This window comes from Prionailurus bengalensis, chromosome B4, assembly GCF_016509475.1.
Source record: "Prionailurus bengalensis isolate Pbe53 chromosome B4, Fcat_Pben_1.1_paternal_pri, whole genome shotgun sequence".
Taxonomy (NCBI): Eukaryota; Metazoa; Chordata; class Mammalia; order Carnivora; family Felidae; genus Prionailurus; species Prionailurus bengalensis.
In genome coordinates, this window is record NC_057358.1 from 34413963 (window position 1) to 34441788 (window position 27826).

General features: G+C 45.9%; 1 protein-coding gene across 1 annotated transcript; it reads left to right on the forward strand.

Annotated features, from left to right (window-relative positions):
- On the forward strand, nucleotides 1-27148 carry BID (BH3 interacting domain death agonist). Its single transcript, XM_043563204.1, has 6 exons — nucleotides 1-137; nucleotides 14815-14890; nucleotides 18621-18834; nucleotides 21991-22130; nucleotides 24312-24524; nucleotides 25715-27148. Exons 2-6 carry the CDS (start codon nucleotides 14879-14881, stop codon nucleotides 25724-25726), a joined length of 591 nt encoding a protein of 196 aa, XP_043419139.1. The 5' UTR covers nucleotides 1-137; nucleotides 14815-14878; the 3' UTR covers nucleotides 25727-27148.
- Nucleotides 27149-27826: the final 678 nt, after the last annotated feature.

A 27826-nucleotide genomic window follows, 5' to 3' on the forward strand; every position in this document is an offset into this window, starting at 1 on the left:
GCCGGCGGGAAATAAAGGAAGTGGGCAAGCCGCGGCTGCGTACTCCGCGCGCCTCGGAGACTGCCTGGTCTCTGGTCTTTGGTCCCCGGTCCCCGGCCCCTGCCGCCCTTCTCTTGGCTTCCTGCCACGGCTGCTGGGTGAGTGAATAGCCCCCCTACCGCGCGCGTCCGTCTGCGTCAAGCTGCAAGTTTAGGAGCCCGTGCCTACCGGGTGCGGGGCTCGGTGCTCGCCGCCGGCCAGACCCTCCCAGGCACAGCCCCGCACCGCCTGCGGCTGAGGGTTGGAGCTGGAGGGCGAGAGTGGAGGCACGGGCTGCCAGGTGCCACCCCACCCGGAGCGCGCCGCGGGACCCCGCCTCGGGCAGCCTGCGGGACCCCAGGGTTAGAGCCTGCCGGCCCTCGGCACCCGGCGTCGGGTCAGCCTTTCACCCCGCCTATCGACCGCCTGGGCCCCCTCCTTGGGTCTTCGCGGCCCTGACACCGGCCGGAAGGACTCCCCCATCCCGCTCGGAGGAAGGAGGGGCTCACGGGGAACCTGGAAAGCAGGAGGGGGGCCCGTGCGCGGCTCCTTGATTCTCTCCTGTGGCCAGAGCGGTCCTCCGCTTGGGGAGGAGGCTGGATAAGGCTTTGTTGTCTCCTCTCCAAGCGAGTCTTCGGGTTTGGCCCTAGGCTTGTGGGGCCTTGGCCGGAGTGCGGTGGAGAGGATGGTGGGTGAGGACTTAAGACATCCTCCGCCCACGGTTCCGTTGACGGTTCTCAGTGAGACCAGCGGCTGCCGGGTCCAACCTCCGAGCTGAGAAAACCGACGGGAAGGGACAGGTTCAGGTCACACACCTGTTCAGCACCAGATCCGGAACCCAAATCCAGACACAGACCTTGGACTCTGGTCTAGGGCACTTTTCCCAGTGCCTGGCTGATTCCTGAGGCCAGAGAACCTTAGAACTGTTAGAAATTACATGCATATACTAGCTCGTGGTAGACATCAGTTTATTGAATGACTTAGTGACCCCAGGGGATCCTGGGAGAGCCCTAAAGCCCCCAGCTACCAAGTGGCTGGGCTAGCGGGGGTTTATCTATTCATTCATACTATAGTAAAAATGTGCAGCCCGTGCTGGGGTCCTGGAGGGACAGCGGGGGATGGGCTTGAACACAGCTAAGGTCTTCTGGGATTGGATTGGCCTGGGAAGGGTTGAGGAGCAGGCGGGGTACCCAGCACATAGTGCCCCCACCTTTTCACACAACTGCCTAATTCCACTGCCAGGCTTATCTGTCTGCTCAAGCCTCACTTGATGCATCTTAGCTGGTCTGTCTCTATAGAAGGGGGAGCTAAGGGAACCTGCCAAAGGATGTGGTTTTTCCACATTCCATCTCCACCCATCTGGGGTGCATGACAGGTCTTGAGATGGGGAAAGCTCTCCTGGGCTTTGGTCTGTGCCATCTTGAGGCAGACCTTGGACTGGGGCCCTCAGAGTCCACTGGGAGTCATCAATGACTGTTCCTGGAAGATAATCTCGTTTTGGAGCTAAGAGGAAAGTGGGAGAAGGACTCCTTTGGTTTTAAAAGTTCAGTTGGGCAGAGCTCTAGTAGGGCACTGTTGGGAAGAGGGTAGATGTGAAGGCTTTCATTGCCACTTGCAATGTGTGAGTTCTGTCCCTCTTGCCCACAGAGGGAAGAGTAACTCACAGGGAAGAGGTACAGTGTCAGCACCCGCAGGAGGCCTTGTATAATACCTCATGGGTGGGGATTAAAGGCAGCCTTTTTTTGGGTGTCCTTGAGCACTGAGGTGCCTATGCTGTGCTGGGCATGGGGGCAGTATGGTTCATGAGGGACAGGGTGCTGTCTCTTGGGAATGGAGATATAGACTGGCAGCTGTCATACATCAGGATGCAGGCTTTGATAGTGTTTGCTGCAAAGGGCTTCGAGTGGGTTGCTGTTAGTTTTGTCTGTAGACATTAGGCCATCTGAAGTGGGCTCTGAAGAATGAATAGGAGCTTGCCAGCTGGGTAAGATGGGAAAGTGTACTCAGGGCAATGCAGGAATGTGGGGTAGGTGTGCCTAGGTGTGAAAGAGGTGTTTCTAGGTGGAAAGGGGCATTGCATGCCCTGCTTTGAGGCCTTGCCCAGAAAAGCTCACAGTGTTAGCCAACCTGGGAGACTAATTGGAGGAACTGCAGGTTCCACTCATTTGCAAATGAGAATGGCCTGTCAGGAGTGCTGAGGACATGTGGAGGAGCAAGACCCTGGAGGATGAAGTCTTCTAGTGCAGGAGTCTTGGCTTGCAGAAGGGCAGTTAATGACATTTGAGCCATTCTCTTTTTCTCTGGTGCTGATCAGGGACTGTGTATTCCTTGGTGGTAGTACCCAGGATGCTGGCTCTGGACTCCCAGCTCCTGAGAAGCCTCACTCTAGAGCTGTGGCCATTGGAAGTCCTTTCTGTGGTTGCACCTCTGGTCAGTCTGGAGCTTTGGGGTGTAGTGCTGGCCTGGATGCTCCCTCAGGCCAGCTGCCCACCCTACTGGGCCTCCTATGCATAGGATCCGATTAGCAGCCCCTTGGTTGGGACACCTGGCTGGCCACCCCCACAGGCCATACAAGTCCTTGCCCAAAGCCACTGACAGGTTTGAAAAAGCTGATTGAAGATGGTGATAACATACAGAGCTCATTGTGGGCTAGATACATGCACAAAGAACTTTATGTGTATTAGGTCACTTGGACATCACAGTAATCAGGGACTAGGTTATCATCTTTATTCTTCAGATGGGAAAACTGAGGCATGGAGTGATTAAGTAACTTAGCCAAGGTCACAACTGAGGGAGTCAGACCCCAGAATCCCAGCTCTAAGTATTATATTGCACTGCCTGGATTTCCAGGCTACTCCCTACCTCATTTCCCAAATTCGGCCCATCTACCCTCTGCACCTCTACACCGGTGAGACCTGAAGGGGCAAGGAGCAGAGAGAATGACCATGGCCTTTCTGGGGACTTCTCTGCTGTGCAGGCAGCTGGTGATGTCCGCAGGACAGGAGGAAGCTTCAGGGAGCAGCACCATGGACCCGCTGGGTGGGATTGTGCCCGGCAGGCTCCCCAGTTTCCTCTCTCTGGGGCTCAATCCTTTCTTTCCCCACCTTCCCCTCCTCTTCTCTTCCTGCCTGCTGTGGTCAAAATGGGGAAGTTTCAAATGAAAAGCAAACTTGATGTCTGAAGGAACCCTAAAGCAACCATCGAATTCTTGGTTGACTTTTTGTGTCCAGGGTCCTAGAAGCTACCAACTTAGAAAATGAGGAATGTTAACTAATTTGGATGTAAATTTAAAAAAATTTAAATTAAAAAAAAATTTTAGTAGCTATAAAAAAAATGAAGTGGTTTGTTTTAAATGACCCTCTCCCCTTGGTAATTCTATCAGCTTGGGTGTTGGAGAAGGGCACCAGGAGGTAGAGTGTTATGACCCCTCTGAGTCTTAGAAGTCTCTAAAAGGGGACCGGTTACTTTCAGACACACAGAGTGGCTGGACTGAAACTGCCCTGCCCCATAAATCGTGCGGCCGCGCAGAAGTGGGGCTGCCACTGTATGAAGAGAGGCCTGCCTTCTGGGCCCAGGATGTCAGGACCACCACAGAGATTGCAATACTTTGTGGCTGGGCTTCTGCCCCAGCTGAATGGGATCGCCAAGCCTGCACTTACTAAGCTCCTGCCATGTTGATGGCTATGCTGACCAGTGGGGCAGGTCAGCATCTGCCTTATATGCTCATGTGCTTAAAAAAGTCCCTTTCTTCAGAGTTAGGAAAGTGAGTGCTGAGGCCTGGGTCAGGGGCAGGCCAGTCCTTGGAGTTCCGAACACAGCATGGTGGGGGGGGGGGGGGGTTGGGGGAGTGGGGGTCTGAGCTTTTATCTGAGGCCAGCAGTGGTGATGTTGGTTTTTCTGTTAGTGGGCATCTGTGCATATGTAGTTGGCTTAATTTGCGTAACTCATTTTAATTCTTATGTGAATTCTGTGATGTGAATGAATACATAGATGTGAAACATCAGTGGTGGGGTGTTTCTCAGGTGTGCTTGTGGTTAGACAAGCTTTCAGGTGGCCTCAGTCCTGGGTCTAGGACTGGGCCATGGCCATGTCCCAGGAGCTCCTACTTAGATCTCCACACCCTCATGTTCACTGCCCCCCCTCCCCTGCACTCCCCTCCCCTGTAAGCCTAAGTGAAGGGTAAGAATCTCAAGAGGCAGGGAGTGTCACCTGTTACAAATGTGGGGAAAGTGAGGTCACATGGCAGGTTGAGAACCAGCTGTGACCTCTCTCTCTCTCCCTTTAGAGGATCCCTTTTGTGTGAGCCTCTTTTTTTTTTTTAATTAGATTTTTTTTTTTTAATGTTTATTTATTTTTGAGAGAGAGAGGCAGAGAGAGGGGGACAGAGGAGCCAAAGCGGGTTCTGCACTGACAGCAGCAAGCCCCATGTGGGGCTTGAACTCATGACCCACGAGATCATGACTGGAGCAAAAATCAGATGGTCAACCAATTGAGCCACCCAGGCGCCCTGGGAATTTGTGAGCCTCTTAAATGCTGCTGGGCCCCAAGGACTTAGGGAGTTTGGGGCTTTTCTGGGGTTTCAATTTGTCTTTCCAAGGAGAGCTAACTGAAGTCAGAGCTGGGGGACTAGAGTTCAGTTAGGACCTGGAGGCAGCAGGAGGACATGATAGGAGTAAGGGAGCAGGGGAGAGGAGGCAGCAGATGGGTGGAGGAGAGGGGCTGAGTCATGAAGGCACTTGGGAGGTGGTATACGGGTCGCTCCTGGGAGTAAGAGCTGGAGAGTGATCCAGAGCTGAGTAACTGGTCCTGTGACCATAACACCAGGCCTGAGGTCTCAGGCATTTGTGTGCCTGTTTGGGACAAGGCCAACTGGATAAATGAGTCACAGCACCAGCAACCCCTCTTGGCATTAGGGAGGACATTATTTATAATGGATCACCATCTGGGTAGTCAGATCTGTATCAGAAGGGCTGGGAGGGGCTCCTGCACCAGCAGGCAGCTCCTTGGAGACAGAAAGGAGGAGGCTGCCTTTGGGGTTCAGTTGGGGGAATCCTGAGCTTCTGGTGGGAGAAGGCATTGTGTTTGCGACTGCCCCCCCCCCCTTTCTTCTGGCCCAGCCACCTCTGTATGTATGGTAGTGGTGGGGGAGGAACAGGGTGCAGAGGACCAAGGCCAGGTTCTGCACTAGCTGGGCACCCTGGAATCAAGGCAGACCCTGCTATGGGTGAGGAGATAAACTACCCTTGACTAGAACTTCTTCAGAACTTTCCAGCAGGTATTTCCTCACCCTGTCCTGGAGAGGGTGGGGGCAGGGCTGTGAAGTCAATGGGCTGGCAGGCTGGTGGGCCTCTGGGACTGGGTGACAGCACAGCCTTGAAGAGAATGCCTCTCTTGCCCACCACACTTTCTTTGTCAACCTCCTCGACCCCCATCACGGAGTTCCTGACTGTGAGACCAGCTGGCAGCCAGGTGTCCATCACATCTCAAAAAGCCCTGCTTCTCCCTGGGGTATCTCCTAGGAAGCTTGGCAACATCCAACCTCCTAGACTCTTTCCTGGATGACTGGGGAGCTGAGTCCAGTACCCTTGGTGGTCACAACATCTCATTGGAGTGGTGTTTATCAGTATGTAAAATGATTGCACCGATTATATTTTCACACCCTATACTGCTCCAGATGCAGGTAATCATCCTATTGCGTAGGTGAGGAGACAAAACCTGCTAGAACTTGGGAGGTGGGAGGGCTGTTGCTTAACCATGGAAGGCCCTGCTGGCTGTCCTCGCCCTCCTGCTCCATTCAGTTGCTTCACCTGCCAGCTCTGGCTCAGAAGGGCAGTGTGGGAGCAGTCCCAGGGTGGCCGTGGTCTGGGGTCTGACTTAGCCTTGGTAACATCCATTTTCTTTTCTGTGACTAAGCTGTAAGAGGAAGACAGTTAGGGGGTGTTGGAGGGAGAGGCTGTAGGACAGATAAAGGCCAACTTACACATTTTGGAGTGGACTCTGGGATGCCTTCTTGCTCCACCCAGGGTGCACATGTCTATCAGAAGCCCAGGGTTTGGCAGGGGAAGGGAAGCAGGAGACTTTAGGAGAGAGGCCTGTGGACCTGGGTGAAGCATTAGACGTGTGTGAAGGGACGGCCTGCATCATCTGGTAAAGAGGCTCCTGCCTCTTTATAACATCCTCCTTCAGGCTACCTTTCTTTTAAAACACTTTATTGAGATATTTCACGTACCACAAAATTTACCCATTTAAAATGGTCCTTAGTATATTCACAGTTATTCCAACCATCACCACAATCTAATTTTAGTACATTTCAATAGCCCCGAAACTCCACATACATTACCAATCATGCCCTAGTCCCCCTGTCCCCGCAGCTCTTGGCAGCCTAATCCATTCTCTGTTCTGTGAATCTGTCTATCCTATAAATGGGATCATACGACATGTGACCCTTTGTGCCTGTCTCTTTCACTTGGCATATTTTCACGGTTCATGTGTGTTGTAGCACACATCAGACCTTCATTCCTTTTTACAGTCAATAAAATATTCCATTGTAATAGAGATAACCATATTTTGTTTATGGATTCATTAGTTGAACTTTTGGGTTATTTCTACTTTTTAACTGTTGTAGATAATGCTGCTATGAACATTCATGTACAAGCTTTTCTGTGGACCCATGTTTCCATTTTTGTTAGTTATATGCCTAGGAGTAGAATTTCTGTGTCAGTTGATAAAACTCTGTTTAATTGTTTGAGGAACTGCCAAACTTTCCCAGAGTGGCTGCCTCATTTTACCTTCCCACCTGCAGTGTACGAGGGGTCCAAGTTCTCCATGTCCTTGCTCACTTGCTATTATTCATCTTTTTATTCTAGCCATCCTAGTGGCTTCATTGTGGTTTTGACTGGCATTCTTGTAATAGCTAATAATGTTGAGCATTTTTTCATGTGCTTATTGGCCATTTGTGTATCTTTTGGATCCTATTCAAATCTTTTGCCCAATTTTTAATTGGGTTGTCTTCATCATTATTCTAAGAATCCTTTATTGTCAGTCCCTTGTCAGATAAATGATTTGCAAATATTTTTTCCCATTTTGTAGGTTGCCTTTTCACTTTTTTGATGGTACCTTTTCAAGCATAAGAGTTAATTTTTTTTCTTTTAAAAAAATTTTTTTTAATGTTTATTTATTTTTGAGACAGAGAGAGACAGAGCATGAACGGGGGAGGGTCAGAGAGAGAGACACAGAATCTGAAACAGTCCCCGGGCTCTGAGCTGTCAGCACAGAGCCCAACGCGGGGCTCGAACTCACAGACTGTGAGATCATGACCCGAACTGAAGTCGGACGCTCAACTGACTGAGCCACCCAGGCACCCCAATTTTCTTTTTTTTCTTAAAAATTTTAAAGTTTATTTCTTTTGAGAGAGCGCGAGAGAGCAGGGGACAGGCAGAGAAAGAAGGAGAGACAGAATCTCCAGAAGGCTTCACGCTGTCAGCAAAGAGCCCCAACATGGGGCTTAAACTCACAAACTGTGAGATCATGACTTGAGTCAAAATGAAGAGTTAGACACTTAACAAACTGAGCCACCCAGGCGCCCCAAAGATTTTATTTATTTATTTAAAAAATTTTAATATTTATTTTTGAGAGAGAGTGTGAGAGGGGGAAGGGCAGAGAGAGAGAGCAAGAAGGAGACACAGAATCTGAAGCAGGCTCCAGGTTCTAAGCTGTCAGCACAGAGCCCGAGGTGGGGCTCGAACTCATAAACCATGAGATCATGACCTGAGCCACAGTCAGATGCTTAACCAACTCAGCCACCCAGGCGCCCCCAAAGATTTTATTTTTAAGTAATGTCTACACCCAGTGTGGGGCTCAAACTTACAACCCTGAGATCAAGAGTCGCATGCTCTACCAGTCAAGCCAGCCAGGCACCCTGTGAGTTAATTTTCAACAAGTCCAGCTTATCTGTTTTTTCTTGTATAATGTATTATTTTGGTGTCCTATCTAAGAAATCATTGCCTAACCCAAGGTCTTGAAGTTTTATACCTGTGTTCTAAGGATTTTATAGTTTTAGCTCTTACATTAATTCTGTGATCTATTTTCAGTTAATTTTTGTATATGACATGAGGTAGGGGCTTATAGATATCCAGTTGTCCCAGCACCATTTGTTGGAAAGACAACTCTTTACCCTGGTCTTGCCTCTTTTGTCAATGATTGATTAACCATAAATATTAGAGTTTATGGACTGTCATTGCTATTCCATTCATCTGTTTATCCTTTGCCAATTCCACACTGTCTTGATCACTGTAGCTTAGTGGTAAGTTTTGAAATTGGAAAGTGTGAGTCCACCAACTTGTTCTTTTTCAAGATCGCCTATTCTGTGCCCCTTGGATTTCCATATAGATTATAGGAACCATCTCTAACTTTCTGCAAAAAAGCCAGCTGGGAGTTTGAGAGGAATTGGATTGAATCTGTAGTCAGCTCTGGGGAGTATCACCATCTAAACTATAATAATTCTCCCAATATGTGAGCATTGTGTGGCTTTCTTTCAATGGTATTTGTAGTTTTCAGTGTACAAATCTTATACGTCTTTTGTTAATTGTATTTCTAAGAATTCTTTTTTTTTTTTTAAGTTTATTTATTTATTGGAGCACCTGGGTGGCTCAGTTGGTTAAGTGCCTGACTCTGGCTCAGTTCATGATCTCACAGTTTGTGAGTTCGAGCCCTGTGTCAGGTCTGTGCTGACAGCTCAGAGCCTGGAGCCTGCTTCAGATTCTGTGTCTCCCTCTCTCTCTGCCCCTCCCCCGCTCACACTCTGTCTTTTTCTCTCTCTCAAAAATAAATAAACATTTTTTTTAAAATTTATTCATTTTGAGAGAGAGAACAAGCAGGGGAGGGGCAGAGAGAGAGGGGGACAGAGGATTGGAAGCGGGCTCTATGCTGATAGCAGACAGCCCAATACGGACTCGAACTCACAAACTGTGAGATCATGACCTGAGCTGAAGTCAGATACTTAACCAACTAAGCCACCAGGCACCCCAAGAATTCTCCTTTTCTTGATACTGTTATAAAGGTTATTTTCTTAATTTCATTTTTGGACTGTTTATTGCTAGTGTATAGAAGTACAATTGATCTTGCAAATACTTGTGTTCTGCAACCTTGCTGAACTCACTTATCAGTTCCAGTAGTTTTTTTAGTGGATTCCTTGGGCTTTTCTATTTGTAAGATCATGTCAGATCAGTATGTTTCAAAGCTTCTCAGTTGATTTCAGTGTGCCAGGGTTGAAAACCACTGGGTTAGATCAGTGGTTCCCAGGCCTTTGAGATGGAAGGGGAGGGGAACAGAGTAGTCAGAGCACTAGAATTTCTGAGGAATTTTCCTGAGTGTCTGTGGGTGAGAATGAGGGGCTGAGAGCTTAGACTCAGCCTAGGCACAGAGGCAGAGGGACCAGTATCCTAAACGCCAGCTTCTTCCTTTCCCAAGGAGGAATCCAGTTGGGCCAAGGGAGTGGAAGTGTGCCTTTTACAGAAGTGTGTTCTGGGTGAGGGTGACAACATCCTCCCTGCTGGGAGTTGTTAGAAAGAGCCCACGTTAGAACCCATAAGAGTCAAAACCCAAAAGAACTCGTCAGCGGGTTAGGGAAGCTGTCGAGGTCCTGTGGAGAGGAACTAGTCTGGCTCTGAGCCACCCAGGGCTGTCAGGGCCATCTTTCTGGCTATGCCTGGACCCTGTCCACCCCAAGTAACTGGACTTCACCCCACTTGAAAGACTTTTTCTTACAGCTCTAGACTAGTGGTTTTATATTCATAAAAGTAGATGTGAGAACTGGCAGATACTTTAGAAATCCACATTCTCGGGGCACCTGGGTGGCTTAGTTGGTTGAGCATCCGACTTCGGCTCGGGTCATGATCTCACAGCTTGTGAGTTTGAGCCCCACGTCTGGCTCTGTGCTGACAGCTCAGAGCCTGGAGCTAGCTTCAGATTCTGTGTCTCCCTCTGTCTCTGCACCTCCCCCTCTTGTGCTCTCTCCCTCTTTGTCTCTCTCTCTCAAAATAAATAAACATTAAAAAAAATAAAGAAATCCACATTCTCTAGAAACTGGTTGTATCCTCTTACTAGTTGCTTCATTAATTAGTGAGGTAAATGAAATCTTTGACACATGTCCATTTTATCATTTTATATTTGTATGAGAGTCATGGTTTCACTTTTTTTTCTTTTAATTACGCATTAGCAGTTTTGGAGGTCATCTACTGAAAAGCATGCCCAGTGGATTCACATGGTCTTTTCTTAGCTACCAGAGGCAGTAGCTAAGCAGAACGTTTGTTTGTTTGTTTGTTTGTTTGTTTGTTTGTTTGTTTTTGAGAGAACGCATGTGGGGGAGGGGCGGGGAGGGCAGAGGATCTGAAGCTGACTTTGTGCTGCAGCCTCGAGCCCAATGTGGGGCTTGAACTCATGAACCGTGAGATCATAAACTGAGCGAAAGTTGGATGCTCAACTGACTGAGCCACCCAGGTGCCCCAGAACGTTTTTTAAAATATTTATTTATTTATTTATATAGACAGAGAGGGAGAGACTGCGTGAGTTGGAGGGGGAGGGGCAGAGAGAAAGAAAGAGAATCTCAAGCAGGCTCCCTCCATGCTCAGTGTGGAGCCTCACGTGGGCTTGATTCCACAACCCTGGGATCATGACCTGAGCCAAAATCAAGAGTCGGGTGCCCAAGAGTTGGGTACTCAACCGACTGAGCCACCCAGGTGCCCTGAAATAGAACATGCTTTTAACTTGACTGACTGTGTCTCTGTCTCTCTCTTCTCCTTCCCTCCCTGTCTCCTTCCCTCCCTGTCTCCTTCCCTCCCTGTCTCCTTCCCTCCCTGTCTCCTTCCCTCCCTGTCTCCTTCCCTCCCTGTCTCCTTCCCTCCCTGTCTCCCTCCTTCCCTGTCTCCCTCCCTCCCTGTCTCCCTCCCTCCCTGTCTCCCTCCCTCCCTGTCTCCCTCTCTCCCTCCCTCCCTCCCTCCCTCTCTCCCTCCCTCTCTCTCTCCGTCCCTCCCTCTCTCCCTCTCTCTCCCCCTCCCTCTCTCTCTCCGTCCCTCCCTCTCTCTCCCCCTCCCTCTCTCTCCCCCTCCCTCTCTCTCCCCCTCCCTCTCTCTCCCCCTCCCTCTCTCTCCCCCTCCCTCTCTCTCCCCCTCCCTCTCTCTCCCCCTCCCTCTCTCTCCCCCTCCCTCTCTCTCCCCCTCCCTCTCTCCCCCCTGCCTCTCTCCCCCCTCCCTCTCTCCCCCCCTCCCTCTCTCCCCCCCTCCCTCTCTCCCCCCTCCCTCTCTCCCTCTGTCTCTGTCTGTCTCTGTCACTCTCCTGACTTTGTGTTTTGTTTTGGCTTGGTTTGCACATGCAGATCAGTTATTCCCATTGGTGACAGCAGTGATGGAGGATTTGGCTGTGTGGTCTCATCAGGTGCTGGTCTTTATGGACTGTTCTCTGTTGAATGAGGATGACAGAGAAGCTGGATTGTTGGACTCTTTTACACATAGGAATTATTGAGGACCCCCAAAAGCTTTTGATTAAGTGGGTTTTATCTATTATATTTTCTGTGTTTGAAATTAAACCTGAGAAATTTTGGGGTGCTTGGGGGGCTCAGTCAGTTAAGCATCTGACTTTGGCTCAGGTCATGATCTCACCGTTCATGAGTTTAAGTCCCACGTCCGGTGAGCTTGAACCCCACTTTGGGCTCCATACTCTTTCTCCTTCTTTCTCTTGTCTCTCTTGAGATTCTCTCTCTCTCCTTGTCTCTCTGCTCACTCACTTTTGCCCTCCCTCTCTCCAAAAAAAAAAAGTTAAAAAAATAAAACAAAATTTGAAAGTATTTGTTGATTCACTTGAAAATATCATTTCTTGTTGCTTATTAACAAATTTTTTAAAATACTGCATTTTAGGGGCGCCTTGGTGGGTCAGTCGGTTGAGCATCCGACCTTGGCTCAGGTCATGATCTCACTGTTCATGAGTTTGGGCCCCATGTCGGGCTATGCACTGACAGCTCAGAGCCTGGAGCCTGCTTCGGAGTCTGTCTCCCTCTCTGCCCCTCCCCCGCTTGTGCTCCCTCTCTCTCTCAAAAAATAAATAACATTAAAAAAAAAAGAAAAGAAATGCACATGAGTAAGGAGTGCAGTTTTTAAATAAAAAACTGGCCAGGGCCCCAGAAGGGGACATCCTCAAAGCATTTGTACAACTTGGATCCCCTTTCTTGGGTATTTTTTTTGTTTGGTTGGTTTTTTTCTCTAGAGCAAAAAGGAGAGTTCCTAAACAGCAAAGTTTTGACAGGAACATCCTAGTTCCAAAGGAGTCAGACTGATGGCCAGCACAATTCCAAGAGCAATAGTCAGTTCATACTCTCAGAAAGGACAAGACCTTAAAACAAACCCCACATAAAGCCTGGAGAGCTTGGGCATAAAGAGAGCAGAGCCTGAAATCCAGGAGAGAACTTACCCTCAAACTTTGGGGTCACTGAGAAAGCAGTGAGGCCACTTGGCTTTGTGGGCACCCGGTCCCTGTTTGCTCACCAGCTGTGGAGCTGTTGGGGTCGTCTCAAATTTCCCACTTCTGATCATTAAATAATATTAACCTTAAAAATCAAACTGCCAGTGATTTCACCAGCAGCTGTGGATTTATTTGGGAATAGCAGAGAACTGTAATTTAGAACAAGCAAACTATGGCAAAACCATAGCAAGTTCACAGAGCAAAGGAGAGGACTGTGCTTTTCCAGAGGAAATTGGAAGCTGGGAGGGCTGTAATAAACAAAACAAAAAGCCCAATTGGATGAACCAGGAGCTCCAATTATGGTGGCTCCTCATTGGCTGGGCTGTTGCTGGGGGAAGAGGAAAAGCTTTCTTCCTCCTGCTGGGGTAATAACGATAGTAAAGTAGTGTCAGACTTGTAAGGTACCTTTGTTCCTTCTGGGTCTGCAATTCATGAGGAGCCATGGGGCGTGAGAGCGCCCCCTGCTGGCCTGCTGCAGCCATTCTAAATGAGGTTTCCTTTTATTTTCACAGTATCAAAGTCTGGAGGAAATCAATTAAATGTTTATGTTAATTATCTCTTGAGTGCTATCTCCCCCACATAGTTTTCTAAAGTTACTTCTTGAGAGAACAAGGTGGAGGCCAGCATTCAGTCCACTGCACCTTTACATTGTTAGTGGCTTGTGGACATCATTTGGCTTCTGTGGCCTTTTTCCTGAGGGGCGTATTCTGTTTTATTCTTTGTCCCGATTCTGATAATGGTACCAGCTCTTGCCTCCTTCCCTATGGAGGGCCTGTGGATAAGCCAGCATCTGTAGGTTCCCTGTCTGTCCAAATACACCTGAGTCCTTTGCTCTTGGCCCCCTTTCCTCCCACTCAGCCATACCCAGCCATGGGCTCTGCCAGATTCCCAGTGTGAGGGTTAGGATGCAGCCTCCAGCTTTGCACGATCTCTAAGGCCAACAGGAGCACCTGAGACAGGGGCATGGGCAGATCGAGAGTAACTGTGTCCCACAAATGTGCACGGCTGCCTGGTGTGGAAGGCATGTCCTCCATGCTGGTCTTGTCCTAGCCTCCTTTTCACGTGCATGTGGGAGCCCCACCCGTGCTTCCTAAAGAGGAATTGGTTGTCTGTTCTTGTTTTTTATCTCTTCTGTTTAAGGACCCAAGATAAAATTGCCAAATTTGGCTGTTTTTTACCCTACAAAATGATGATTTCATTTGGTTAAAACTAATATTGTGTGTAAACACACACATACGCAGGCAAGTACATTTTAAGATAGGATTATATTGTTGAGACTGTTCTTTAGAAACTTTGGTCTGTCTTGGACATCTTTCTCTACTGATGCACACCTAGATCTCTCATCCTTTTTTTTTTTTTTTTTTTCTCACGTTATATGTATTCTACTTCATGGGCATAATTTTTTGAACTCAATTCCCAGTTGCCTTTTGTCTGGTCAATTGTTTATGATGGGTTATTTAGTTTGGAATATGTGCCATAGAGGACCTTTAATCTTTTGTGTAATTGTCAAATATATTATTTTTTCTTCTTTCTTTCCTTTTTTTACCACCAAATGCTAGAAAACATTTTATTTCAAGGCTTCTTTTTTTTTAATATACATTTTACAAGAGCTCTTTCTGGATGAATGCCACTGAAATCATGTGGCCTCTGGAGAGAAATGGTCTGCCTCGCTGTCTCTTACTCCCCAAACCTAATTTTCTCACCCACCCGGATCAACACTGTACACCGCCTGCCTCTCAGCATAGTTGTGTGGAACAGAACGGATAACGTGAATGCTCTGAGAATGGCTGCACGCTGAAGTAATGGTTATGTAGTAGTCATATCAGTGGTCGTAGTAATAATAAAAGAGTCCCTAAAACTTCTAGATATACTTATCAGCTAACTTTATTCTTGTAAAAAGTGCACTAGTGTAAGTATTTGTCTGAAAATAATTCATAAGCTATATTGCCCTATTTGCCTGATCAGTGAGCTCGGGGCGGGAGAGCTGAGCTCTGAGGTTGGAGGATTGATTTTGGGGAGCTCTCCATGCCTTGGCAAGTCTCTATAGTGAGGAAAACTCCAAAGTCCACTCACTTGGGCTGCTGCCCAGGTTCCATGCTGTGGAGAAAGGAGCAGCCTCAGTGAGTATGGTTGGGATGGGTGAGGTGTGAGCCTGGCCACTGTGGCCAGGGCGCCTTTGAGCCAGGGTCCAGGATGACTCCCTCAATTCTTTCCTGAGGGTCCTGGAAAGGGGTGTCCCTGCAGGGAACAGCTGACTACCCTGTGTGCATGTGTGTCCTTTTCCAGGTTGCTGACTTGGGACACCTACAAGGCCGGAAACCAGACAGAGCCCTGCAAGGCTGCTTGTGCCATGGATTCTCAGGTCAGCCCATGCACTTCTCCTGGAGGAATGCTTTGGGAGGGGGAGCAAGGGTGACTGGGGCCAGCTTGTTCCTTGTGTGTGTGCAGTCAGTGTGCACCTGGCTGACCCCTTCTTTGACAGCACTGCAGAGAGGAGCCTCACATTCACAACTTGCTGTAGCACAGTAAAAAAAGAAATACCTGTTCTCTCTCCTCTTCTCTTCCCTCCACCTTGTGCCTGATCACTCACTGGAAGGGCAAGGTGGCTTTCTGATTCAGGACCATTTAGAAACTCTAGAATTCTAGGCCATTCCCCTGGCTTCAGTAGGATGGTACCTAAACTGCCTTGTCTGTACTTACCTTTTAATTAGCTGGAAGAGAAAATCATAGCCTGTCCAATCAAAAGCTCTTTATTTATTTTCTTACTATAATCTTTTTGCTTCCTTTCTTTTCCAAATTCTGTAGAGGCCCCTAGCACCAGAGGCTTTTCTGTGTCTACACTGTATGTATCAGCCTTCTCTTCTCACCAGCTATTGTGAGAGGTAACTGCAAAAAATCTAAGGATTTGATGGTTAAACTTAGTGGCCCACAGTTTCTGAATCCCTAAGCATAGCAACATCTGATGCCTGGAAGGTTCTCAATATATGCTTGTTAAATATCCTTCTAAAGGATGGAAACCACATGGTTTTTCAGGTTGCTAGCTGGAAGGACTGAGACATGGCGGGCTCAGCAGAGATGGTGGTTGCTTGACCAGGAGATTTCTGCAGATCCTCTTGTCCTGATGAAAGTCTGTTCTCAGTGTTCAGAATTCCCTTCCATTTGGTGCCGTTTAAACCTGCCCACCATTCTTGTTGCATTCATTCGTTGTTATTTTTTAAGATTTCCTTTAGTATTTCTTGTAGGGCAGGTCTACTGCTATATTTTTGTTTACTTAATTTATTTTTTTTAAGTAAACTCCACACACAGCACAGAGATCTCACAAACCAGGAGATCATGACCTGAGCCAAAACCAAGCTTAACTGACTGAGCTACCCAAGGGCTCCAGTTTTCCAGTTTTTAAAAAATTATGGTAAAATATACATAGGATAAAATTTACCATTTTAACCTCTTTTAAGAACACAATTCATTAATTAGCATTGAGCACATTCACATTGTGTCTCCATCACCACCATCCATCTCCAGGACTTTTCATCTTTCCAACTGAAACTCTGTTCCCATTAAACACTAACTCCCATCCTCCTGTCCCCATCTCTGGCAAACCCCACTCCACTTTTTGTCTCTGTGGATCTGACTATTCTGAGTCCCTCAGAGAAGTGGAATCCAACAATATTTGTTCCTTTGTGTCTGGCTTAGCATAATGTCTTGTGTTTGTTTGTTTGTTTGTTTTACTATTATGGTACTGTTCATCCACATTTTAGTGTTCTTTGATTTTTTTTCTTTTTTAGAAAAACAAAATAAGAGATTGGTTTGGATTTTGGAGGGTTTTTTTGCGGGGGGCGGGGTTGCCTTTTATTTATTTTTTAACTGTTTGTACGGTGCTGGTTTTGCCAGGTTTGAGCACCTGGATTATCCCAATTTATCAAGCACATTGATGGCTTTCCATTTTTTTCTCTGCACTGAAACTGATTTTATAGCATGAGAGTTATTTTTGCTTCCTTTAAATCAATTTTGTAGTATGTCCTTCAAGGTTTCCTAAGTCTTGATCATTTTTCTTAACATACTTTTTCTTGTGATTTAAAAGGATAAATAGCTATCAAATTTTGCATCTTCTGAGACATCCATTTCAACTTTTATCACTAGAAGATCAAAAAGGGTCATAGTTTTGTACTCAGTTTGCCACAAGCTCTATTTGTCCTTGGAATTAAATACTATCAGCTCCTGGGTGCCTGGGTGGCTCAGTTGGTTAAGCGTCTGACTTCAGCTCAGGTCATGATCTCACAGTCTGAGGGTTTGAGCCCCAAGTTGGGCTCTGTGCTGACAGCCCGGAACCTGGAGTCTGCTTCTGATTCTGTGTCTCCCTCTCTCTCTGCCCCTACCCCACTTGTGTGCTCTCTCTCTTTCTCTCAAAAATAAATAAACATTACTTTTTTTGTTTAATGCTGTCAGCTCCTGAGCCCGCTTGCTTTTATCTTTCTTTCTTTTCTTTCTTTCTTTCTTCTTCTTTCTCTTCTTTCTTTCTTTTCTTTCCTGAGCCTGCTTTCTGATTTGTGATGTCGTCTGGTCTGACATGCCCATCTAACAGTGTCTGTCAAACTGCTTTCCAACCACCTGTACTAAATGTTTGAGTTTGTGGTAATTCAACCCACAACCCTGCCCCAGCCTTCCTTTCTTCTCTTCTGGGCAGGACATCTCCTTAAGGAAGAAATGAAGGATGTTCTTGAGTTTCTAAGCTGTCTTGTGCCACCTGGCCTCATTATACAGTAATTATAAGGATACACACCCCCCCCCCGTTTTTTGTTTTTTTTTTTAATTTATGTATTTTGAGAGAAAGAGCAAGCAGGGGAGGGGCGGGGGGGTGGGTAGAGAGAATCTCAAGCAGATTCTGCTCTGACGTGGGGCTCGGCCTCAAGAACCATGAGGTCATGGCCTGAGCTGAAACCAAGAGTTGGACACTTAACCAGCTGAGCCACCCAAGTGCCCTGTATTTTTCCCCCTTTTAAGGGATAATTCTGGAGAAGTAAAAACTGGTTAACGTTAGCTCCTTATTTTGTGCATTTTATTTATTTAAAGGCATTTGCCCTCTAAAAACTGTCCTAAAAGTTTTCTTATTTTTTCCTAATGAAAAATATTCAGGACTTAGAAGACAGAAATAAATATTACAAGTACCTTCATCTTCTTCTGTTGACCTTCTCTTACAGTCTAGTATGTGTGTTTTACATTTATTTGGGCAAATCTCAGTATCCCCAGGCTTCCAGATGATTCCCTCTTTCATCCTAGGTCTTTGATTGCTCTGAGCACCCCTGGCTGCCAGGTCTGCGAGTTTTCACCTTTGTTTGCCAAGAACACCATCCCAGATGCACTCGGCACACTAGAAATGTCCCTCCTGGCTCCCAGAGTACAGATATCCCTCTTGGCCCCCAGAGCTCCCCTGCAAGTGTTGCTAACGGATGGAGAGCTGGCAGGCAGAGACCACCAGCCTCTCACATTAGAGCAGGAGCCATCCCCCTATATGAAGCAAACCAAGCCTACCCAAAGGCAAATGTTATCTGTGGTCATTATTACCCAGTATTTATGGAAAATTTGCTGGTTGCACAATATCATCTTGGCCCACAAAGAAGATTATGAAAGAATTTCTAACTGCTGGATGCGTAGCTGGTAAGGTGGGCTGAAGTTGGTAAAAGACACGTGAGAGTTAGCATAAGCATGTAGATGTATAAGGATGATATCTAAGTGATGATATTGGCTGACTTACCTAAAACAGCCTTTGTACCTTCTTCCTCCGAAAGTAAGCTCACCCCAGCTCAATGTTTTCAGGATGTCAAGCATATGGTAGATGAACCACCTTCTGCAGAATTGGAGCTTCCTCTTTGGAATCTACAGGTGGTGTTGCTTAAAGCAGGCTCTGCAGATTTGGCCTCTGCCCACTGAGTCCTCTTGTATGCACAGGGTTATTCAGATATCTTGGGCCAGTGAGGCTATTTCAGGCTCAGCTACCCTCAGAGCCCTTTTGCCAAGCTCAGCTGTAGGAAGGGCCTCTGGTCCTGGACTAGCTTCCCACAGGTCTCCTTGATTTGACTCCCTTTTCATCTTAGGTCAGCAATGGTTCAAGCCTCCAGGATGAGCGCATCACAAACTTGCTGGTGTTTGGCTTCCTCCAAAACTGCTCCAACTATAATTTCCATAAAGAGTTAGAGGTGTTGGGCCGTGAACTGCCTGTGCCACCAGCTTACCTGCAGGAGGACCACGATGATGGGCTCCAGACAGATGGCAACCGGTGCAGCCGCTTCTTGGATAGCGAGGAGACAGGTACCTAGCATAGCCTCCTCTGCCCCAAATCTGGGCTTTGTTGTCTCCACTAACTTTTAGGGAACTTAAGTCCTGGAAGGAACCTTTGGACTCAGTGTCCACCTACGTGGTTTCAGTCCACTGCATATGTTTGTGTCATATGGTTGTTTGGTTTGTGCCTCATAACTCCAGTGGAGCAAGACTCTCTAGTTTCCAATCAGTTGAAATCCACTCAGTTTCTTTATAATGATTCTTTGAATCTGTATAGTACCTCACACTTTCACTTTCATATGTATTACGGCATGATTATCTACAACATAACTAGGGCATTGAAGTATTCTGAACCTAATTTCCAAGTGAGGAAACTGAGGCCCAAAAAAGAGTCAATTACAAACCCCAAGTCAGGCAACTACTGGACACAGTCCAACCAGGTCTCGGGCCAGGCCTGTTTCCTTAAGCTGGGCTCCATCGTCCTCTGCTGCTGCCTCCCAGTATATCATGGTTTCGAGGCTTTCTTCACTTTTCCTCACCCACATCCCTGTGCTGCCCTTCCAACCTCACTTTTTACTCTTCTTTGTCACTGGTGAGGCCTCCACAGAGGGAGGCCATTCTGAACTCTAAGGCTGAGGGAGCAGGGCTGGGAAGCAAGATAAGGATCAGCCACTCCCAGATTTGGGCCTGGAACAGTGGTTCTCAGTAGTGTGCACATTGGAATTCCATGAGGAACATTTTCAAAATGCATAGTCTTTGGGCTTGACTGCAGCTGTCTGAACCAACATGTTCTAGGGTGGAAGACTCTCAGGTGTTTCTGGGGTATATGTCCTGGTTAGAATCACTGCCAAAGGGACTCTGAGGTCTTGGACCCAGTCCTCACAACCTAGCCAAAGGACTGAAATCCTGCCTCCTGCCGCCCAGATATCTCCTGGCATAAGAGATTGCACTGCCCTCTTGTGGCCATGGGGGAGACCAACAGCTGATCCAGCTTTTGGACCTCCAGCTCTATGTTAAATTGAGTGGATGGGGGATATGGCAGAGTTCCCCCACTAGCCAGGGTGTGCCAAAGACTTCTGTGCTTTAGAATCCAGCTACTGTATCTCCTGGGTAGCTCTAAATTTGAATAAGGGCAACTGGCCCCCTTTGGGGAAGGCTTAGGAGGGGGTGAAGGGCAGGAATGGCTTTGCTGTCAGAAGCTATGGCCGGAGTAACTGTAACCAGAGGCTGTCCCCTGGGCTGTCTTTTGCTCTTCTGCACCATTCCTTGCCCTTAGACTGCAAAGCCTGGCTTAACTCAGTGTCCAGAGTGCTAACCATTACACTATGGAACCCCACAAGCCTGGCTTAACTCAAATGGCATTTGCAAAGGTACACTTAACTTCACTGCTGGTGGAAAACTAGCGTGTAGATTAAGTACCTGATGAGATTTGGAAGCAAAAGGCAAACTAGAGGCTCTGTACACCACAGTTTCATTGGTGAATTCATTTTCTCAGCTGGACACTGAATCCGCCACGGCTCCTGAAGTTGCCGCAATAAAGTGGAAAAGCACAGAGAAATCAGTGAGGCAGAGTCAGTATAGTGGGAGCTACGGAGAGCATGGGTCCTCCACAAGGGATCAGGAAAGACTTCACAGCTATAACTGCAGTTGAGCTGGGCTATGGAGGAAGGGGTACATTTTGGCTCTTTGGAAACTGGGAAGAGGGAATGGCAACAGCTTAAGCAGACACTTGAAGATGAAAAGATTAGGGTCTGTAAAAGGTACTGTGAATAGTTGTTTGGCTAGAGTGTTTGGAGGGAATAGTGGAAGTTATGGTCCAAGGTGTTTGGAAGCTAGGTTATAGCTTGTCACTTGAGCAACGTGTGAGCACATGAATGAGTAGAGATCACAGAGATCACAGAGATTCAAGGATCACAGTCAAGACCACAGTAGGCAGTCTAGGGCAGGTGAAATGCTGAAGGCACAAAATTTAAGGAGGAACTGTCTCCAGGGGCACACCAGGACACTTCACCCTCTCAGTGCCTTGCTTGCCAAAGTATATTGTGGAGAGTCGAGAAGGGCCTGGAGGGCAGTGAGAAGGCTAAGAGGCTACAGATGAGAGCTGATGGAGAATCCACACCCAGGTGGTGGCAGTGGTAATGGTGGGACAGACGGTTGCATCTGTGAGATAAGATTTGACAATTGCTTGAGGATGCCTGCAAGGACTGGGGAGATTGAGATTTCTGTCCTGGGTAAATAAGAACCCGGAGAGAAGGTGCAAACACAGAATATAAGATTTAATGGGAGAAATAACAATGGCTGGCATTTATTGATTACTTACTAGGAGCTAGGTACAGGATCCATTCATTTACATATTCATTAATTTGTGTAGTTGTCTGTTGAGCCCTACCGTGTGCCTTGCATTGTTTTCAGTGCTGCATATTTGGCAGTAAACAAAACAGATTTAAAAATTGGAGCTGTTAGGAAACTTACCTTCTGGCAAGGGAGTCAGACAAAGAACACGGACAGGTAAAATATATGGTGGTAGTGAGTGCTGAGGAAGGAAAAGGGAGGGCGACGGAGAGGGCAGGTGGCAGTGCAAGTGGCAGTTTTAATAATCTCGGACAGAGTGACGTTTGAGTAGACCTAAAGGAAGAGAGAGAAGGAGCTGTGTTCTCTGGTGGCAGATGCGGGGCTCTAACTCAGTCTAACAGCAGAGCCTCTGCCCTAATACCTTCTTAGGCTGACACCTGTTATATGATGGGGTCTAGAACTGGCAGCCGTGAAGCTTGCCATCAGATTCTTGCCATGGCTGCTCAGAGTCATGATGCCTTGCAAGTCATGGATGCCCTTGCATCACTGTCTTTTTTGTGGACAAATGTTGACTCTTTGTAGGGTGAGGCCCACTTCTCCAGTCTTCTGCTCATTTAGACCCTTTCCTGGCCCCAGCACTCCACCCCTGCTCCCCTGACCCAGGACCCCTGCACCCAGGTCCTCACATAGCAGCTCTAGTAGAATGGAGCATGTGCCGTCAGCAAGCCCACCATGGCTTGCTGTGGAAGCTGTGGAAGCCGTGGAAGCAGGAACTAGCTTTGTTCCAAAGCAGAATCCCTTTCTTTTTCTGGTATGGGATGGATTGGGAGGAGGGGTCAAACAGGACCATTTTTTGAATCTGCTGTGTCTCTGTGTCCCTGCCTGAACATTCAGATTCTGAGAGTCAAGAAGAAATCATCCAAGATATCGCCAGGCAGCTCGCCCAAATCGGGGATAGGATGGATCACAGCATCCACCCAAGAGTGGTGAATAACCTGGCAATGCAGTTTATGAATGTGAACCTGTCAGAAGAAGTAAGTGAGAATATTCACCAGTGCCCTTTCTGGGTTAGTCAGGAAGTGTGAGAACTTTTTCAGTTGTCAGGTGTGTGTGTGTTTTTGTTTTTGTTTTTGTTTTTTAATTCCAATGTAGTTAACATACAGGGTTATATTATTTTCAGGTGTACAATATAGTGATTTAACAGTTCTATGTATTACTCAGTTTTCAGCACGATAAAGTGTACTCATAAGCCTCTTCACCTATTTTACTTATCCCCCCAATCCACTTCCATCTCTGTTAACCATCAGTGTGTTCTCTATGTTAAGAGTCTGTTTTTTGGTTTGTCTCTTCTTTTTCCCCCTTTGTTCCTTTGTTTTGTTTCTTAAATTCCATATATGAGTGAAATCACATGGTATTTGTCTTTCTCTGACTGGCTTATTTAGCTTAGGATTATGCTCTCTAGATCTATCCATGTTGTTGCAAAAGGCAAGATTTCATTCTTTTTTACAGCTGAGTAATGTTCCATTTTGTATACACCACATTTTCTTTATTCATCTATCCATGGACACTTGGGCTGCTTCCATAGTTTGGCTATTGTAAATAATGCTGCAGTAGACAGAGGGGTACAAATATCCCTTCAATTAGTGTTTTTGTATTATTTGGTTAAATACCCAGTAGTGTGATTAGTAGATGGTAGGGTAGTTCTATTTTTAACTTTTTGAGGAATCTCCATACTGTTTTCTACAGAGGCTGCTCCAGTTTGCATTCCTACCAACAGTGCATGAGGTTCCTTTTTTCTCCACGTTCTCATCAACACCAGTTGTGTTTTTTGTTGTTGATTTATGGTTTTGATTTGCATTTCCCTGATGATGAGTGATGTTGAGCATCTTTTCATGTGTCTGTTGGCCACTGTGTCTTCTTGGAGAAATGTCTGTTCATGTCTTCTGCCCATTTTTTAATTGGATTGTTTGTTTTTTCGAGTTATAGAAGTTCTCTATAGATTTTGGGTACTAACTCTTTATCAGTTATGTCTGAAAACCTCTTCTCTCAGTCCACAGACTGCCTTTTAGTTTCCAGTTGTTAATTAAAACACCAAGGTCTGTCCTTTGTCTCTTATCAGACAAACCAGTGTCCAGTGAGGTAATTCAGTGCCTACAAAACAATTGGAAATAGAATCATAGCATGGTTAATTGTTTTTCAGAAGAATTAACTTACTTGGTATTTAGGAAACCTGAACCTTAAGTCAGAGTTAAGAGTTTGATATAAAACCTTCCAAAAAAGATTAACAAAACGTATATGACTCTTCCAGGACTAACTTATTCTTTCCTCAGTTTTAGAGAGTTGAATAAAAATGTGAGTGAGAACATCAGGTCATTTACCACATGTGACAAGAGTGACATTTTATTTAGCCCGCTACTCTTAACTTCATGGTTAAAATCAGTATAGAGCTTCTGTCCCTTGCGGGTACTGTAAACTAGCTCCTCTAGCCTTCCTGAAGAAACTTAGTGGGAGAGATGCCCCAAGGCTGTCAAATCTGTGGCTACATGAGTTTGGAGGAGGGGAAAGATTCCATCCTTTTGACTGGAGCTGCAAATGCAAACACCCCTCACTACCCAGAAATGTGTCTGTCCTCCAGGGCAGCCTCCTGCCTCCAGGAAGGTTTGTCCCCTCTGGATCAGCAGCTGTCATAGCCGTGGTATTGTTCGGTATTGTTCTGCCTCGGGTCCTCTCCCACAATGTTGACTTAATTTTGCATATGAGTTGATGAGCTTGAAGGTCCTTAAGAGTCTGGTGGTCTGTGGTGTGCCCCTGCCATGTAGTGAGAATGTCACGTTTAGCCCCCTTCATCATCTCCTTCCGGTAGCTAGGTCTGCACTGGTAAGATAGGCCTAAGACGTCTTGGGTATTTAATTAATTTTTTATTTTAAGTGCCTTAGAGGCAGGGAATGACTCATTTGTCTAATGTGAACACACACACTCAAGATGTATTTGATGAATGTGTGTCCAGCTATGGGGACTGAGCTCAGCCTACCCTTTCCATTGCCTCTCCAAATTAAATTGTTTCTCACTCTCCTCCAGCCTCCTCAGCTGTTTAATAAGTTCTTCCCTCAAAATGAAAGCATGCTTCTTCCTACTTAACATTGGTGGACTGTTCTCCTTTCCGAGGGCAAAATATTAGTGAATGAAGTTTCACGTGACCCTGTGTCTACCTGCAGGACAGAAGGAAGCACCTTGCTGCTGCACTGGAGCAGGTCCTACAGACTTACCCGAAGGACATGGAGAGGGAGAAGACCGTGCTCATGTTGGCCATGGTATTGGCCAAAAAGGTGGCCGATCACACACCGTCCTTGCTCCGTGATGTCTTTCGCACAACAGTGAACTTTATTAACCAGAACCTACTCACATATGTGAGGAACTTAGTCAGAAATGTAAGAACCAGTGATGTCAGCTCCTTGGCATTTCGCTGAATCCTCTTGGTCTCTGCCTGCTCCTTCTAAGGTCTGGAAACACAGCAGAGCTCTCTGCTGCCGGGCTTCTTTCATCCTTTCTCCCCTGCTTCTGGTGACCAGACCACACGAAAGGGACCTTGCTACTCAGGTAGAAGGTGTGGCTTTGCTTCTGCGAGAAAGTTGTGTTGTAGAAGGTGGTGATGAGCACCCCTTTGAGCTTCATCAACTTTATTTTTAAGACACCCTGCTATCAGAGCACACTGCACACTCTACTCTTGCTAGGATCCAAGTCATGCAGTGTAGGTTACGGGTCGAGCATGAGAGAATGTGGTGGGAGTGTCCCCAGCTGGGCTTCATCTGCCTTCACCTCCACCTCATCACAAACATAAGTATAATTTACATTTAAAAACATGTTTACCAAAAAGGATGTTGGGGAGAGATGCCAAAATGGATAGTCAAAAAGGGGGAAAAACTATCTAAAATCTTGCCCAGAAAACCTGTCCAAGATATTAAAAGTCACAATTCTTCATGATGCTGCCTAGGAAGAAGGGCCAGACAGGTAGTAAAGTCTGTTGCTTCACTTTAACTGGAAATTAAGTGGTTGTATCTTATCTGTAAGTTTAGTGAATGTTTGGGATTTTGTGTGTCAGAGGCATTACTCAGGCATCTAACCCCTGATGCCTTTCTCTGTGTGCCATGGTCTTCATTTATGGCAGCATTTTAAAACAGGAGAACGAATACAAATCTTGAAGCTGAATTGTTGGGAAAAGGTAAGCCTGAGAAAGTTCGTAACAGCTTTCACCAACAACCATCTAGCTGGACAATAAGTGGGCAAGATGTCAACAGCTATCTGTATTAACAGCCTCCCGAATACTGAAGGGCTGAAACAGAATCTTCATTCCTTGGACCAAGATGCTTCTTAGCACCAGAAGTGATTCAATAGATGTGAATATCCAGATCTCAGAACCTTGAAAGCCTATGTCTTTGCAATTGCTCCCATGTAGCAAAAAGGAGGATGCAGCAATCTAAGGATGACAGGGCTCCAGAGAGTGTGTTTTGCACAACCCTGACTTCACATCTATTGATTGTGGCACCAGAGTCCTTAAGTACTAAATCCTGGTTAGTGAATCAGACTGGCTAATTCTGTCTATTTTCCTTTCTTGCTGCAGGAGATGGACTGAGTGGACAACTCTGCAAAAGTGCAACTGGTTAAAACTTGATATGGTGACAACAGTACACCTGCCTCCAGTGGAGATGGAGCCATGGCTGTGTAAACAAAGTTCTTAGAGAAGATAGGCACGAAGTAATAGCTATTTATTTCTTACTATTTTAAAGATGATGTTTTAAGCAAGTGATTCATTTAGAAACTTTACCTTAACATACTTGAATGAAAATGTCAACTTGCACAGATTTGAAGGAGTTTCATACCATCTTCCAAATCCACCACACACTGTGCCTTTATCTTATTTCAGCTGTACGGGTCTTCACTTGAAAATTAAATTTAAGAACAGATTGTAAGGCAGAAAAAAAGGTTTTTTTGCTTAAAAAAAAATACTGTTTATTAAAGTGCAACCTTGAGGTCTGACAGCAGGCAATATGAGGAGAGTAAGGTCTGGAGACGGATGAACTTACCCCTCACAAATGAAAAATTCCTCTCAATGTAGGGCACACCTTGATACTAAGGAAGTTAATAGTCTTCCCATTTAAAAACCAAACAGTACAAGAGGTTCTGGACTAAAGTTCTGTACTCAAACAATGGGAAAATCAGGCCTCAAAACATGATTTTTTTCAACTCGATTTCCTTTTGAGTTAAGAAGGACCACAGGCAATTGAAAGGTGTGGAGATCATTTAAGGACCCACGTCAGCCACAGCTTCCAAAATCAGGTAACCAAATGCACCTTTTCTTTCCAAGAAGTCAAGGCTCTGATAAAAATTTTAAGCTGATGCAGTACCAGAAGCTACTACATACAGCCCATGGGGGAATGTCTGTTAATAATCTTCCATTTTCATTTCCCTCCCATATCCCTCAGCTTACCCTTGCCCAAGAAGTGATATCTGAAGAAAACAGGTTTCTAGCCATAAAGATAAAACAATAGTTAGACTTTTAAAAATTCAACAGTTGAGGTGGTTCCCTTTCTTAGAGAGACAGTCAGAATGCAAGTAATAACAAAAGTAAGTCACTTAGGTAGTGCCAAAATAAACCAGAGAGAGCTTACATTTAGAAACAGTGCAATACTGGTCTGTTGTTCCCAGCGATAAGCATTTCCTAGGATTCTGTTTAAAGGTACAGTGGTGGATGCTGGGTCCATATCACACACATTAATGTTAGGCTTACCAGTAATACCGTTGTTACTACGAATAGAACACTCTGGGAAAGGATATGAACAAGAGTAATAGGTACTAAGAAATACTTTCTTGTTACCAAAAACACTTTTCTGTTCCTTGAGAGTTTAATCAGAAAAGAAATCTGACTGCATTGTTCAGCATTAAATACATACCACACTAGGGCTGGGCCTCAATCTGCTATCTGCAGTATGTTGCAAATACTAAAAGCCGTGCAGTAAGAAGGCCACCATTTGGAAATAAACCGGTAATGCTGTTATGTTTTGGAGTGGACTTTTTTTTTTTTTTGAAGGATTCATATCACAGTGGAAACAGGTTGAATCACACATATACATACATACCCACTCATCCATACGTGTATCAGTCAGTTCAATCAGATTCTCACTAGGGGTGGGGGGACACTTTCTTCTGAAAGGAACAATTTAAATACAAAGTCAGCTCTAATGGAAGAAAAAAAGCTCTAAAAACGACAGATAATTCCAGACTATCTCTTATAATACAACTTTTCACATCTTTTTCTGCCAGTTTTGCTTAAATTGATACAGTAGGCCACCATTTTCATAACAGCTTATACATACGTGTTGGTGTAAATTTCTTCAGACCAAGTTAGACTTTCTCAGCCATGAGCAAAATTATCACCTTCTTGTCCCCAAACCAGCATTATGAAAAGAGTCCACTGTATCAAAAACGAATGTTCCCAGTCTTGAGCACATCCCAGCCAGAATGACTGAGACCTATCCTGGAAGTTGGTGGATTTTACTCGTTATGGATATAACAAAGTTTTTTTAATTTAGAGAATGTGTTTCATCCTGTTTTTTTAAATATTTGAATTAAGCAATGGAAATTCCTTGGTTAAAGATAAAAAGTTTTCTGGGGCACCTGGGTGGCTCACTTAAATGTCCAACTCTTTTTTTTTCAACGTTTATTAATTTTTGGG